This window comes from Neolamprologus brichardi, chromosome 4 (genome assembly GCF_056152115.1).
Source record: "Neolamprologus brichardi isolate AB-2024 chromosome 4, ASM5615211v1, whole genome shotgun sequence".
Lineage (NCBI taxonomy): Eukaryota > Metazoa > Chordata > Actinopteri > Cichliformes > Cichlidae > Neolamprologus > Neolamprologus brichardi.
Window position 1 is genome coordinate 406,523 of NC_142107.1, and position 17,399 is coordinate 423,921.

At 39.7% G+C, this 17,399-nt stretch overlaps 1 protein-coding gene across 1 annotated transcript; it reads left to right on the forward strand.

The window, feature by feature from the left end:
* The first annotated feature begins 9,310 nt into the window (after nucleotides 1-9,310).
* On the forward strand, nucleotides 9,311-17,055 carry ube2z (ubiquitin-conjugating enzyme E2Z). Its single transcript, XM_006805010.3, has 7 exons — nucleotides 9,311-10,185; nucleotides 12,134-12,206; nucleotides 12,742-12,929; nucleotides 14,135-14,246; nucleotides 14,328-14,440; nucleotides 14,556-14,646; nucleotides 14,838-17,055. Exons 1-7 carry the CDS (start codon nucleotides 9,734-9,736, stop codon nucleotides 15,018-15,020), a joined length of 1,212 nt encoding a protein of 403 aa, XP_006805073.1. The 5' UTR covers nucleotides 9,311-9,733; the 3' UTR covers nucleotides 15,021-17,055.
* The last annotated feature ends 344 nt before the right edge of the window (nucleotides 17,056-17,399 follow it).

Genomic DNA, 17,399 nt, shown 5'->3' on the forward strand with positions numbered 1-17,399 from the left:
TATTGCTAAGAGTGTCAGCTCTTTATAGGATGGATGATGCCCTGTCATGCAGGATTTGTTTGCATTTCATGTCTTTCATCAGCAGCACACAACTTTCAAAGAGCTGTCTGCAGTACATGGGTCAAAGTGTTTAATTTCATACCACTTTATTAGGCTCTTGACACATTATGACCATATAGGGAAGAAAAGGTAAAATATTTTTTTAAAACGAAACGACATATAAAATAAAAATGGAAATCACTGACTAAGCAGGAGTCCATACAGCCATGATGCAGCCCATTAGAGCAACGCTAGATTGAAAATGACATGAATGCTTAAACAGTTGTCAAATCATGTCACATCCTGTCCTTACTGAGTGGAGGTTCTGGTTTACATCTGCCAATTTCCAGTGCCTTTCCCTTCTCAACATCTCATTATGGTATGAAAGAAGGCACATGGTTTAAGTTGGAACCAACTTTGTACGATCAACTTCTTAATTATAAACCCCTCATGGTAAGATTCTATGGAATGCCAGGTCTTCCATAATTAATTAATTAAATACACCATTAAATAATTAAATATGGCAATAATTAATTAAAATTAGAAATAAATTACATAAATATTTACGACACATTTAATTAATTATTGACACATTTAATTAATTATTGACATATTTAATTAATTATTACCACATTTAAATAATTATTTAATGGTGTATTTAATAATTCATTTTGGCACAGTTGACTCCTTCAGGTCTCACCATGAAATAATTTTATCTGTCAGCCTCACCTATCAAACGAAGTGGGCGGGGTTATCGCTGCCATGCAGCTTCTCTAACATTTGATTGGTTGCCGTGCAAAGTAAGGCAAGACAGGTCAATCCTAGATAATCGATTGCTTGTGTCGACTTGGTATCCCAGAATGCATTTCAAATCACAGGCAGCAATGGTGGTGGTGTAGTTTTAATAATAGTGTTTTAGCCGCGAATGTCTGGTCAGGTTGTCAACATAGAACATGTTTGCAAAAGTGCTCAGATGTTTTCAGAGATTTCACTCGATCTGCTAACAGTCAGCTGACAGAGTGCATCGAGCTCACAGCCCCGGTGTTTCAGCTTAACTGTTTATTGTGTGTGTTTGTTTGTTTGTTTGTTTTTGTTTTTTTTTGGGGGGGGGGCTACGTTAACCGGTTTGTTTAGATATTCCACTCTCTGTGTTCCACATGTTGCATTCGCAGATTCTCATTTTCACCGAACGATCGTCTCTTTCCACCTGCTCTTGTGTCTCTGTGCTTCTGTAACATAAAGAACGAGCTGACGTGTTTCTCACGACACCAGCGATCAGCTCAACAGGCCCTCAGTTTACCTGCATGCATCCTCCTCCTCCTCCTCACCTGTCAGCGGTTGTTTAACACCTGCTGCTAATTCAAGAAACACGTCCACGTTACCTGGTGATAGTCACAGTTTAACTGGGCAGCCGGTGCACAATATAATGCAATGTCAGCACATTTTTCTGCACAAGATAAGTAAATATAGTTGTTTTTTTTTTCCCGAGCGCAGAGCTGCTGGAGCTTGTTTCCCAACAGAGCACTTTATAGGCGAACCCACTTTATCAGCGGCTGATGTCCAATCACCGGCACACAGCTTTGAAACCTCAGCTGAGTTTTAGCTCTCAGTGTTTAAACGCTGGACTTAATTCACTCAGGTTTTGTCTGTCGGGTCACGTTTACTTTGCTGTTTTATTTACAACTGAGCAAATCAGTTTGGCTGAGGTTAACGTTACGTTTCATAACTGCACAGTTTTACAGACGTTTAATGGTTCACTGGCACATGTGTTAGACTGAACCATTCGCTTTTCTTTATCTGGTGTGTTTTGGATTTAACAGTGAATTTTGAGAGTAAACTGACTTATAAAATGTTTTATACAAAGAGGAAAGAGAAGGCGCATTTCCACCGAGAGGAGCAGAGTTTGCAACAGCTGTTCATCATGGAGACTGCAACCTGGACAGAAATATTATATCATTTGTTTTTTAATAGTTATTCAACTGTATTCTAAGCAAAATGCAGAAAACACAGATCACGGACACCTGTTCAACCAATCACTTTCATTCCACTTTCATCTGAGACAAACTGACGGTTCATCTCTGTTACAGTGTTGCATTAGACTGCTATATTTTTGTGTTCTTTATGCTGTAGATTTTCACGTCTCTGGAATAGTTGGCAGTAATAAGGATGATTTTCTGTAAAATCATATTGATATGAGCCGTGACATATTCGTAGATGACCGTTAGATTAGTCAGCTGGGAAACTCTGTGTTAACTCATAGAGCTGAAGATATCGTGGATATGCTGACCTCGCTCTGTGGTGTACAGGTCCGTTTACCCTCATGATTAATATTCACAATAAAAATATTAGCCAAACATCATGAAGTCTGTATGTGTTTCATAGTGTCGAACAACCTTTGTACAGTTAAAGCCAGCAGTTACTACATGACGGAAACACCAACGTTATTTCTTTTATGCGTTTATACGCAGGTCATGCTGATTACTGAACAAAAACCCAAAGATCAGCTGTTAATCGAATTTATTTGCTCTCTCTCCTCCTTAAACATGTTTTTAATGTTAGTAATAATTTAGAATTGGCGACTGAAACACGTAGGACACATAAGAACATCAGGAAATAAAACCCCGATAAATATAACCTCAGTAAAAGAAGTCAGTGTCAGCGGGGGTTATTACAGCTGTGTACCGGGGCCTGAGCTTTGTCGGTGGTAATAACAGCTTGATTGCTTGCAAGGCGAGCGGGTCTATCCCACGCTTTGCCGTGAGACTGGGCAGACATCTCCGAAAGCACTTTTGCAAAGAGGCTGTATCTTGACAAACTGACCAGACACATGAAGACTGAACCACTACATTCTCAGCTAAAAAAATATTAAAACGGTATTTGGTGACACACAAACAGGGTTTTTCAAAGTTCAGTTCTGTTAGTTTCCACATGCTGGTTGTTGTGTGCTAAAAACAATGGCCACCAGGCCAAAGCAATGGTTTTGACTCGATCAGCGTTAGCCCCGCCCCCTGAGTTTGATGGGTGAGGTTGACAGATAAAATTATTTCATGGTGAGACCTGAAGGAGTCAACTGTGCCAAAATGAATTAATTAAATACACCATTAAATAATTATTTAAATGTGGCAATAATTAATTGAAATGTGAAATAAATAAATAATTAATTAAATGTGTCATTAATTAATTAAATATGTCAATAATTAATTAAATGTGTCAAAAATGTATTAATTACATGTGTTGTAAATATTTATGTAATTAATTATTTCCGATTTTAATTACTTATTGCCACATTTAATTAATTATTTAATGGTGTATTTAATTAATTCATTATGGCAGTCCTGGCGTTCCATAAGATTCCCTCAGCAACCCTTAAATGTATCAAATTTTAAGATTTAATGCAAGTTTTCTTGAACTTTAAGCACAGTCAGCTCTTTCGTGATTTGAACCACTGTAGCTATTTGCATCAGTGATTCAAAAGGAGTTTGTTATACAACAGTGTCATTACATTTCATCCATCTCAGTCCTTAAAGTCTGACTACCAAATGTGAGTGGCCCTATCAGATAAAATTATGCCAACCTGGAAAGTTGAGTACATAGTTACTAAATAAGGAAAATTCAAACAAAATGCATAATCTCAGAATTTTACGTTCTCAATCACCTAGTAAAATAAAAGGTGAATATTTTACTTGTCTATGGCAGCTTTATTTCATTAGCTTATGGTGTTTAAAAGAAGTGAGGCAACCCAAAAAATTATGAGTCGTTCAACTTTTAAATGAATGTACTAGCAATAACCTGCCCTGTGGACAGAAATAACTGAAAAGGCAAGGCAGTCCTTTACCTCAAGGGAATGAACGGCAACACTTGCCATTTCCATCGACTATTTGTGGACTTGTATGTCAATCGTGCTCGCACTATATTGTCAAAAATATTCACTTACCCATCCAAATCATTGAACTCGGGCGTATAAAGTCAAGCATGCGGGCTGCTACAAACATTTGTCAAAGAATGGGTTGCTCTCACAAGCACAGTTGATTCCACCATGGTACCGTGATAGGACACCTCCGGTGCCACAATTCGGTGTGATATTTCTTTGTTACTAATTATTCTGGAGTTAACCGTTGGTTGCATTGTAACAAAGTGGAAGCCATTGAGAACAACAGGAACTCTGCCACAAAGTGGTAGGCCACACAAAAATAGCAGAGTCAGTGGAAGCTTAGGCATCTAGTGTGCAGAGGTCACCAACTTTCTGTAGAATCAATAGCTGCAGACCTCCAAACTTAATTTGGCCTTCAGATGGATCAAGAACCGTGCATAGGGAGTGTGAAATCAGTATTTTAAAGTAGGCTATGTTATACCCATAGTCAAGGTAGATGAGTTATGTTAAACAGCTGTAGAACATAAATGTATTCCTTAGTCTAGGATGTGTGCAAAATATGTAACTTAGTTTCCTTATATTTTTAGGTTAAAGAATATGACCCCCTTTGCAGTATATTATTATAGTATGATTAGACCTAATGTCTCAGTATATTTTGTTAGTAGGATAGACAAAAGTTCAAGTATATCTCTGGGGATTAAAAGAATGTGACCATCCTTTGGGTTCTGTTAGACAAGTGGGCACCACCATTTATCTGCTGGGAATGTTTTACGCTGTTTTCTTGTCATGTCAGACTGCTTAAATCATTCTCTGAGAAGGTTGCGTGCGAAGGACCTTGGTAATGGCAAAAGCAGACAACATTCTGTGCCCCCACCTTTGTAGGGGGTAGAAAGACAGGGAGCCCGAGGTCATAACTTAGGCTCCACAACAGATAAGAGAGTGTGAATGTTTAGGTTTACGACCAGGTGGGGGCTAGTAGAAAACTATAAAAAGCTGTGTAATACATCGCCATTTTGAGACTTGCTGTGACCCTCTCTGCATCTCTCCCCATCATGATGGTTGTTATGCTCAGTGTGTGAAAATTGTATGGAAATAAAGGATTGTTGATTGAGCATTTATACACCGAGTAAGTGTCCTTCCTTCAGCCCAAAGATTCAAAGAACTGGGAGAATTTAACAGGAGCTTCATGAAATGGCAGCTGCACCCAAGCCTTACATCACCAAGAGCAAAGCATTGGATACACAACCACTGAATCTTTGTTGTTGTTTGCACAACAATGGAATTGGATCATATTGAGTCTCCTGCAATAATAACTCCTTCCATCAAAACAACAGAGCAGTTACACAGCTATTGCATATTTGCCTTAAGCTAGTCCAGAGCAGCAACGTTATAGTTCGATTGAGCACTTAGCGCCATTACTGCCCTAGAGGAGAAAGTTGTTAGTCCCTGCCTCCTGTTTTGCTCCTGCCAGAGGGCAAGAGCTCCGACGGAGTAGCCTGGATGAGTTGGGTCCTTGATGATGTTTTTTGCCTTGTCAGACACTGAGAGGTTCTTGCAAGGTCGGGATGGGGTGGCCGGTAGTTCCTTAGGCAATGGTGGTAACCTTTTTAAAGTGCCTTCTTTTCTGTGCTGTAGTGCAACTGCTGTACCACACACATACAAAAGGTGAGTATGCTTTCAATGTAGTAGCAGTAGAAGGCCAGTAGCAGCACCAGGGTAAATCTTATTACGTTACGGACACGGCTGTGCCTTTATCACCTTTGTAATGTAATCAGATCAGTCAGGAAGGCGGGTGCCTGTAAAACATGCAGATTTTAAAAAATAAATGCAAATCTAAAATTAACACAGACACTCATATTTCTTAAAGTTTTGCAATTAAAAAACTGCAGGTATACAAGTCTAAGGGGACTGTGATTACACAAATATTTGTGTGGTATCTACAGTGTAGATATGTGTTTTAAAGTATTACAGTAGTACTAGAAGACTATTCTTCAAGACAAGAGTGCCTGTGCTGTGACAATGTCTCGATAACACTAAATTGTTCAATCAACAAGTGGTGCCCTCTATTGAAGAGTCACCACTGGAGGAATCCTCACAAGTTACCTGCTGATGAAAAGTGGCTGTATGGTTGTCCCATTCTTCCTGAAATCTATACTAACTCCTTAGTCTTGAAGATGTCAAATAGACAACTGCTCCACCTCATCCCTATAAGGTGATTCACCCCGGCCAAACATGAGTCTAACCACTGTGGTGTCAATCACAAACTTCATGAAGTCTGTGAGGGAGGATGGTATTGAAAGCTGAGCTATCATCCATGAGGAGCATTCTGCAGGCTGTCTTGGTTTTGTGCCAGATATGATGAGGACAGCTTCAGGATATGTACTCTGTTGTTTGGTGATGGTGTTATAAGGATGGCCAATGGCTGCACTAGGACTGGCATCTGGTGGTATATTTACAGCAGTAGGAAGTATGACAGTAAACTCCTGTGGCAGATTTATGGGTCTATATTTGATAAACACACTCAAATCAACTGAGCAGTGCCTACTTATCACATTTACACTGGTGCATCATCTGTTTATATATACATGCATATCCCACCCTCCTTTGCTCCTACCAGATGCCTTACTCCTATCATGTTGAACTGTTGTGTAGCCTGTTAAGCTAATCACAGTGTCTCCATTAACAGCAGAATGCAGCTGTCCCAGCTCATCTTGTTTGTTGATATTTACAGCCTTAGTTTATCCACCTTCAGAATTTTCACATTATTTTCATGTTATGGTTTCCTCCCTACATATAACATATTATAGTGCAACACCTGACAGAACAGAACAATACAGACACAACAGTGCAAAAGAAAAGTGCAACAATGACAGTGGGTTGTGCGAAAAGACTGAACATTGTGCAAAAAGTAACTTGATGTTTGAAGGTGTGTGTGTTTGTATGAGACTGTGCAGATAAGTGCTTGAAGTAGTGATGTGTATGAGGGTGTGTGTGTGTGTGTCAGTCCAGTCACTGAGTGTTCAGGAGTCTGATGGCTCGGGGGAAGAAACTGTTTTGCAGTCTGGCAGTGAGGGCCTGAATGCTCCGGTACCTTATTCCAGAAGGCAGCAGGGTGAAGAGTGTGTGTTAGGGGTGTGTTTGGTCCTCCATAATGCTGGTGGCTTTGCAGATGTCTGTGATGGAGGGAAGAGAGGCTCCAATGATTTACTCAGCTGTTCTCACTATCCATTGTAGGGTATTGTGATCTGATACGGTGCCTTTACCATACCAGACAGTGATGCAGCTGCTCAGTGTCTCTGTAGAAGGTGATGAGAATGGGTGTTGGGAGATGGGCTTTTCTCCGCTTCCGCAGGAAGTAATGACACCTCTGGGCCTTCTTAGTTATGGAGCTGGGGTTGAGGGACCAGGAGAGGTTCTCCACCAGGTGGACACCAAGGAATTTGCTGCTCTTGACGACCTCCACAGAGCGTCCATCGATGTGAAGTAGACAGTGATCTCTCTGTGCTCTCCTGAAGTTGACAATCATCTCTTTTGTTTTGTCCACGTTCAGAGACAAATTGTTGAATCTACAACAGTCCGTGGTCCTCCATCAGTTCACCTCTCTGTATTCATCGCTCTTGCTGGTGAGACCCACCACAGTCATCAGACTTGATCATGTGATTCAAACTGTGCATTGCTGCACAGTCATGAGTCAGCAGAATGAACAATTATACTGTCATAGTCTGCACATAATGACTGAGCAGTAGCAATGCCAAATTTGGTAGATACTTGAGAAAAACTTGCAAATTGTCCATCTACATATAAGTGCACAAAAGATTTGAGACCCTTTCTGTGCCAGAAATGAGAAAGCCCGCAGACCAAGGCTCTTCCTAACCTGAGAACAAAATTTAAGAGTATGATGGATATTATTACTATTACTATTATTATTACTAGGTAAAGACAAAGAAAGAGGAATTGATGAGCCTGAAGTCGCAGGTAAATAAATCTTCCTGTTTGAATGAGACTAAATGGCAATGACGGTTCAAGGTGGTAGTGTCTCCATTACAACATACACCTGATATTTGTGGATTAATAGTAGTATTGGACATTGGGAAGGGCTAAGCCTCCCACCAGCTTAAGTCTTTGAAGAAGAGCTCTTCTCAAAATTGATGTTTACCATTTCAAATAAATGAGGTTATTAAGGAAGCCAGAGATTTAAAAAAGGATTTGGGTTTGGGATTTGGGGAGTATGGTCTGGAAGTCCTGAGGTCAAAATGGGAGATGCCCATTGATGATAAACGTCTCCAATGATATTAAAACATGTTACTACAAAAGATGTTAATATATTATTAAAATGGGAAAAATTAACATCCGAAAAGCAAATAAGATGCGACTGAAAAGTGTGTGGCACTATGTGCCGTGCATTGTGAATGATGCACACTGTTTGAAAACTCATGACAACCACTTCAATAAAAGTTAACATCGAAAATATACCTTATCTGACAGTGGATCGTGGGGGCAGGAGCCTAAACAGGGAACACCAGACCTTCTCACCAGATACTTCTTCCAGCTTATTTGGGGAAATATTAAGGCATTCCCAGGCCATATAATTGATATATTCTTTCCAGTGGGTCCTGGGTCTACTCCGGGACCTCCTGCCGTTAGGATAGGCCCGGTCAAAACACCTTACCCAGGAGGCACACACCTCAGCTGGCTCCTTTTGATGTGAAGGAGCAGCGGCTCCACTCCTAACCCTTGCCAAATACTGATCTCCTCACCGTATTGCTAAGGGAAATCCTAGCCACCTTTTGGACAAAGCTCATTTTCTGATCTAATTTTATTGCCTAAGCTCTTTACTGTGTTTTTTTACTTACTCATCAGTAAGTGTTTACTCTGATTATAGGTCAAGGGAGCTGAGGGCTGTTTTCCAAACTGACTTTTATAGAATAGGACTTAGCTTTTGCAACTACAATACTTCACAGGTGCTGACCATTAGAATAAATGTAAGTCTTGATTTTATTACAGGGCTGAATCTATGCATTGGAAGGGCAACCATCTTTGACATAAAGCATTCAGCTCAACTCATTTTCCAACTCCAAATTAAAGAAACAAAAAACAAAACGTATATTTAAAAAGTACAAAAATATCTTACAAATTATCCAAGACATATTATCTCTGTTTTAGATTACAGAGGGAAAGGAGGAGACAAACTGAGATATTTTCTACAAATGAAGGATCACAAAACTCAGAGACTAGGACAGTTGATTGTGAGGGCACAATAACTTCCCATTGTTTTGGAAGTTTTGAGCTGGGCCTTGCTTAAACGCTAGCTGCAAAAGCTGAAATGATGGTGGGTTGTTGTTGTTTTTTGTATTATTATTTTCAGGAATTTTACTTTGAAAACTTTTGCCCGGATGTGCCGTGGCTTTATTATTTCCGTGTTCTTAACTGGTGACAAATACAAGCTCCTAAAGTTGCGATGGTAAAAGACTAGTAGGGATGTGGTTGGTAATAAATGTTCTGAGGATTTAATGGTTTAAACCAGTATCCAGAGGTCAGTGGTAACCGTAACACTGTGACGTGGCAATTTTGCTGAAGACCGAGCAGTTTTTTGGAGGCCTGGGGGTCAAGCTAACAGTCAAGCTAACGATAAATATCCATTATGTCTTGGGAAGAATTGCCTTGCTTTCTGGCCTCGCCTCTGCCCGGTTTCTTTGCTGTCTGATCCGCGTTGGGCAACAAAGGAAGCAGGTAACTTGAAACTCTACTGTCAATGCTGCGCGGGAGAAAAATATAAATTACTCAACACCAACGGGTTTACTGTAGCTTGCTAGCTTGTGGGCCATGGCGGACAGCTTTGGAGATGAGTCCAGCAGCAGTGCCCTAGGCTTAGACGTTACTACGGGACAGGGGAGCGGAGCCTCACAGCTTCCAATTTTGTCTAACTCTCTGCCGGTGGGAATGTCGGCAACTGGCGGTGTGCACTCCAGCTCCAATCCGACCTCTCCGCCTCTTGCTGTCGCCGCGCAGAGTGGCCTAACAGCTGTGGTGGCCCCTATGTCCGCTGTCACTGCTACCCCGGTCAGTTTTGGGAACACATTGACTCCCGGCTCTTCTCCACCCGTCGTGGCCGTGTCTCCCACATTGCATGCCTCCTCGCCTCTCCCCGGCGTTGGGCTAGGGGCGGCAGGAGCGGGCCTCCTATCTCAAATCAATGCCACTTCCTGGGACCCAACTCTTAGCACGGACTGGGACAACGAAAAAGCTTCCCAGCAGTGCATCCTGAGGATAAAGAGGTAATTCTAGGAAACACAGAAATCTGACGCAGGTGGGAATATTTACGTAATCTAGACCTGCAATCGAAAGTGAAATCTTTCCGTAAAGTTTTTAACAGCATCTAAAACGTCACATTTGACGGAGACATTTGGGAAACTAGAGGTCTGTAATAAGAAGCGAGATTTCGTCTGACCCAGGTAACTACAGGGTTAACCTTGGCTCATCTGTTCACTATCTGTTTTCGGGTTAACTTCGTACCAGAATTTGTCGCCATGGTAATTTATGCTGTGAATTTAACCTCCCCCAGAGCAGGTTAAGTTCGAGATTAGAGACCAGCAGGTGTGAAATCGTTGCCTTCTGACGAATCAGTTATCGAGAAAATTGACATTCCCTAGAAGGTCACACAGAGGGTCTGAAGTTGTTGTTGTTTTGTTTTAATAGCATGTAAAGTCTTTGGCTTTCACTGATGAGCATCAGTAATAAATATAGATCCTTAGATACAGCTTTATTCCATGGTTTTATTTTTATTTTTTTATGTTAGAAGCAGAGAGTTTTACAGCAATTTTATTGTTCTAGAAGGATTAATGATCTTAACACTACTTAAACTGCACTGCTTCAAACCCTTCAACACCCCTGAGTCTGTAGCTGAAAGAATAAAAACTAAAACTTTCTGAAAGCACCACATTTTCACTGAGTCTTTTATTTGTGACATGTTTTGAGTGAGATATGTTTAACTAAGCCTGGGTTTTTAAGTGGGACTAGTTCAAAGTTTCAGAGCTCTAATGTGTAGCCATCACCTCAGAAATAAACACCAGCACTGAGAGTGCACTCAGTGATAAATAATTAACTGTAATTTAAATGTTTATTTATAGGGCTTTGTGTGTTAAATAACCAGATTAATAATTTTCTGCAGCATTAACCATCTGTCTTTTTCGCAGTTGTTGCATTTTACTGGTACAATTTAAATGCTTTTTATATATTTTTGTTATCACAATTTTATCATCATCTAATAATATTGCTGATTGAATTGGTGGCATTTATAGGGATCGTCTTCTGTGGAATAAGAGTCATATGGCCTTTGAAACTCCTGTTTTAGATTGATAAGATGTTGCCAACACCACCTGGTTTACACAAACATGCAGGGAAAACCTTGGCTTAACTTTGCAAGTTGATAACCTGATTTTTGAGACGGTTTATTGCGATTACCAATCTTACGGTAAACAAATTCAGAAAACTGAGAGATACCCTGGGTATGTTGAAATCCTTTTGAGCAGTATTTTAGACAGTAGTGCACTCAGCCTATGTTTAAAGATGTTGCTTTAGTTTGACCCACACATACATGAACACACTTCTTTGATTTTTAACGTCATTAATTTGTTGCTTAATAAACAAAAATAAAGTTATTGAGGAATCACCTGACCCAAATTAATGAAATGTACTATTTCACTTAATTTACCTGTTTAAGCAGCTGGATAGCTTGAACATTCTTGTTGCCTTTGAGTCTTTTCCTGGAAATTCTAGTATCATGACAACTCTGGTAAATAATTTCTGTCTAATATATAAATGCAAATAGATTGCCAACATGTTGGTATCAGTCTGAATGAGTCTTTGTCACAAGTCGAGAGGACTCGACTCAGCTGGTTGTATGATGCAGTTTATCGCTGTTAATTGCTGTATTATCAGAAACACACTGCATGTAATTGCCAACTTGACTATGGTATTTTTTAAAAACAATTTTTAATGACCGCGTTAGTATGCTCGAAAAATTCACATTAGAACAACTTTAAGTTCAGTACTGTAATTAAATGTATTTTATATAATAGATTTATGAAAATATTAAGATCCTTCACCTCCAGGACATACTGTTTTACTAGTGGATTGCTGGAATGTTTAGGGGTATATTTCTTTGTGGGTTCTCTCTCCAGTTTTCAGTGTTTCACAAACCTCATCTGTTTATTTTGTCTGTAGGGATATCATGTCCATCTACAAGGAACCTCCACCAGGGATGTTCGTGGTCCCTGATCCTCAGGACATGACCAAGGTAAAAGGCAAAGTACAGTCTGAAAGATTTACCAACCTTTGACATCATTAACATGTTAACTTGATAGCCAATCAAATTTCACTAGGCTTCTTATTCCTGGGCTTGATGCAAGTCAGGATCAGCACTGGACTTCCTCTGGAGTACTGAAAGCACATTGAGGCGACTGTTGTTGTGATTTGGCGCTGTATATAAAAAAAAATGAAAGAAGTGGTATAGCTGTAAAAAGTGCAAAACAGCGAAGTGAAGAGTCCTTTAAACTGTGACTACCTCAGTGGTGTTTTCCATTCAACTGGAGTTGTACCGGTGCTGACAGCAACCATTTACTAATGGAGAAAAACCTTTAGATCAGAGTCAAAAAAAATTGATAATGACTCAGCGCGAGTCATTTGTTTTCTAGATTAAATTTCTTTGCTAATTGGTCTGTTCTTCCCTAGCATTCCTCTCTGCCTGTAGACATTGTTTTAGACCACCTTATCAATCCCCATCCTGTCTTTCTCTCATCCTTTAATCCCACTCCTCTGCCTCATGACTTCAGATCCATGCCCTGATCACAGGGCCATTTGACACGCCATATGAGGGTGGCTTCTTCCTCTTCCTGTTCCGCTGTCCCCCTGACTATCCAATTCATCCACCACGGGTCAAGCTCATCACCACTGGGCACAACACTGTCCGTTTCAATCCCAACTTCTACCGCAATGGCAAAGTATGCCTCAGCATCCTGGGGTGAGTCATGGTTTCTAACTTTAGTTTCCTAGGGAACTCATGAAGAATTACCATGTTCACTGCATACTTTTCTGTTCATCAGCTGGGCCATAAGCAGGCTATTTTAAAAAAAAAAAAAAAAAAAAGAAGAAAAAAAGACTGGGTCAACATATTCAATTTGCACTCTACATGGGATACATTTATTTATTTTTTTTAAAAAAGATTGAGGAAAATAAACAAAGATGCCCAAACAAAAACATTGCCCAATGCAGAGGTTATTTTTAGACCAGCTAGTGATCAGTGAGTAAACTAGCAAAACCTCGAATTAGTGTAAATAGTTAAAACTCGATGTTCAAAGTAATATCTCAGAATGCCTTGTTTTGTCTAACTAGCAACCCAAAATCTAAAAAGAAAAGGAAAAACACTTAAAATACTTACTTGTAGGGATTGTTGTCTGTCGAATACTCGTACAGTAGGCATGCGCTAGTCCAATATTATTGGTCAGACACTTGAGACAAAAAGCTGGATATTGGATATTGTCTGTTTGTGACAGTGGACAAATCCTTGGTCTGAGCCATTAGATCATGGGTGGGCAACTCCAGGCCTCGAGGTCCTGCAGGTTTTAGATCTCACTCTGGGTCAACACACCTGAATCAAATGATTAGTTCATTACCAGGCCTCTAAAGAACTACAAAACATGTTGTGGACATAATTTAGCCATTTGAATTAGCTGTGTTGGATCAAGGACACAGCTAAAACCTGCAGGACACCGGCCCTCGAGGCCTAGAGTTGCCCACCCCTGCATTAGATGGACTTTTTCTCTTTCTTTTAGAGTGTGACTGAAAACTGAAAAGATCCTACAAAGAAAATGCTTTCTCTCTCTCCCACTATTGGTCATGCAATTTCACTCTAATTATGTTCACCAGATGTGGTGAACATAATTAGAACACTGACCTTTACACATTAATAATAAAAAGAAATAGATTGCCGATCACTTCCTCACAGTGAGGAATACATGTTATTAATTTAAAACTAGTCAGATGTCCACGGTTTGTTTGTAAATATATATTATCAAAATTTTACAACTTTATTTGTGATTCATAATTTTTAGATCTTAAAATAAGTCATTTTACATCAATGATTTAGATTTTTTTTTTTTTTTTTTAAATTATGCAAGAACCCATTGTAAGAATGCAACAAACTGTTTCTGTGATCTTTGCGTGTAGGACATGGACAGGGCCGGCATGGAGTCCAGCTCAGAGTATCTCATCTGTGCTCATCTCAATCCAGTCTCTGATGACGGAGAACCCCTATCACAATGAACCTGGCTTTGAACAGGTACAGTTAACAAAGAGATATAGATATATGAGAGTTTTATGTCGCCACCAATCCGTCACACCTTGTCATTCTGTTTCACAGGAGCGTCACCCAGGGGACAGTAAGAATTACAACGAGTGCATCCGCCATGAAACCATGAGAGTGGCTGTGTGTGACATGCTGGAGGGAAAAGTTCTTTGTCCTGAAGCTTTGTTGTGAGATCCTTATTTTTATTTTTCTTCTTTCTATTTTCCTTTATCACTTGCATTCCATCTTTGTTTTCTACCTGTTAACTAAATGTATCAAGCGTGTGAATGTGTTTATTTTTAGGAGTGTGATGGAGAAGTCCTTCCTTGAATACTATGATTTCTACGAGGGCGTCTGCAAAGAGAGATTGCATCTGCAGGGGCAGAACATGCAGGTGAGTATTTAATTTTTTCTGTTGGATTATTTTTGTCTTATCAGACAGTGCTTTCAGTATAAAATCATTCTTAATGTCAATAATGCAATATCACATGACTTTGTGACAGCACTGTGTGAGCCAGGAAAGTAAAGTAAAGATTATAAATGGCAATCTTTTCCTCTTCCAAACATGACGTTGCCTTTTTCCAGGACCCATTTGGGGAGAAGCGTGGCCGTTTCGACTACCAGGGCTTGTTGGCTCGTCTCGGTGCAACCCACAGACGACTGCGAGAGAAAAACCTGGCAGAGGATAACCACAATGACAACGACTCGGACTCAGACACCAGCTCTTCAGGGACAGACCCCGACAGTCAGGGCAGCTCACAGCCCTGACTTCTTGGACAGTGCTAGACTTATAGCCGAAAACTAAAGAAAAGAGAACTGTTTTTTTGTGTTTCTTTGTTTGTTTTGCTGCATCGGAGCAACATCTCGGAAGACGACGTGAGTCTTTCTTGGGAATACGATTGGAATCGAGTATCTATTGTATAAATAATACAGAAAACTAAAGAAGAGGTGGTTCCTTTTTGCTGAAAATAATTTAAAAAAAAAAAAAACAGCAATCTGCAAGCCAAGTGCTGGAAAGCTTGACCTGCAGCTTTGGATTTGTGCTACTTGTAGCTAGCCGGTTACCATTTTGATCTGCGACTTTAAAAGCTCAATTTGACTTTGACATTCTAGATACTTGTGAAAAGAAAAGGTTATAGTGACGGCTTGAACCTTCTATGATGTTCCACTTTGATCCCCAAGCACAAACATGTTTTCTATCTTTTCCACACCAATGAAATACTGTCTGTTAGGGACCTGTGAAGAGGAGGCCTGAAGCTTGGAGCTGGTTTAAGCAAAATCAAAGGACCTTATCCTGGGAATTTCAGGATGATTGGCCTGATTTGGTTGAAGCAGGGTAAGATCAAAGAAGGTGCTCCCCGTCTTTGATTTCAAGAGGGAAGGCAAAGTTATCCTGTGTAATGCGGAAGATGGAGAAAGTGACTGCAGTGGATTTGTGAGTCAGTGCCTTGTCTCCTCTAAGTGTAAAGCCATGCCAGACCTCTTCCAGACTTGACATCAATTGTTTCTATAGCCAGGCCACAAAAATTAAAAAAAAAAAAAATTCAGCAGCTCTGGATTTCTACAATATTTCTTGTGTATTAGCCTCTACAAAAAGTTCTGTTTAGCTTTCAGCTCTAATTGTCCTGTTGAATTGGTGCTTAGATAAGGAGACATTTTAATTTCATTAACATCATTATGCCTTTTTATGTTATTTTTCTTTGCTGTAATCAGACATCAGACTAACAATAACTTAAAATATGTACGATGCATCATTTGTAATCCTAGCTGGGGTTTGGGGTTTTTTGTTTTTAATCAGTCAATTTTTCAAACCAAATTGTCTCACACTTTCACTAGATTAACTTTAATTCAGGGAAATTAATGGAAGGAATACAAAACTCTGTTCTTGTATGGACAGTGAATTAACCCAACCAGTTTGTTCTTCTCAGGCTTTTTCGATGCTTTGGTAGTTGTTTCTCCATTATCCAACCGTTGAAGGTAGCCGTCGCAGTGAACTAATATTCATTTGTTATTTCAGGTTTCTGCTTTTCACCAATAAATGACAGTCACGGCACCATTGGAGTTACACAATCACAAGGTACTAAAGTGACACGTGTTGCTGCTTATGCTCTGAACTCAACGAGAGGGTTTTCTCTTGGGGAAACAAAGGGGCACAGAGAGAGGAGGAAAATGCTTGATTGACACGCTGAGATTTTTCCTTCTGTCTTTATACAATACTCATATTTGCACTGAAAGAAATGTGTGTGTGGTGGGGGGGAAAGCCTTCATTTCAGGACATCATTAGGTCAATGTAATGATGCTTCAGATGAGCACCTTCATCCTGGTAAACAGTTTATTGGTGTTTTTCTGTAGGCCATGTTTGTATCAGGACTTAGACCCACATTACAACTTAGCAAGAAAACAAACTATTGTAACATTAATGATACCCAGGTGTTTTTCACTTCAATGACTGCAGCTTGTAATAGCTTCAGTTTAACTCTTTAAGATCTGCTCTGAAGAAGAGGAATGATATTGATATCCTTTGTCATTGTGCCTGCTGCATATAAGTTGATGGCACTAAAAAAAATAAAATGCGATTTTTGAAAGTTCTTTGAGTTGAATGAGAAGGTGCATTGTGCTCACAAGCTCTTAAACTGTCCCATGAGTAAACTTGTGAAGTTGTTTTTCTGACTGTGGTATATGTGTACTTTTACATCAACACGATTGCTACAAAGATGCTGTTTCATTTCATTGCTCAAATTCTTACCAAAACCTTTCCTTTGATAGCCATTTCCATTGTTCAATAAAGGAATATTTGCTTTAATCAAGTTTTTTTTTTTCCCCCCCAACGATACTGACCATCTTTGTCACTGTGGAGGCAGCAACTATTGGTTAAAATGTAATGTTATAGTTAAATTCCAATGTTAGGGTGAAATTCACATGCAATACATGAACATACATTAATGTGTCAAACACAACACATCCACAAGAATAAAAAATCACTTACACTTAAGCCACCTGCAGCTTAGCTTAACAGAAAAGTTGCAAGTCACACTTTCTTCGAGTGGAGACGTAATGACTAAAAGGTTATCAGCAGTTCTGTAACTAAAACACTGTTTTCTAATTTAATTGCTACATAAACCTACATAAAATGTAGGTGGAACTATT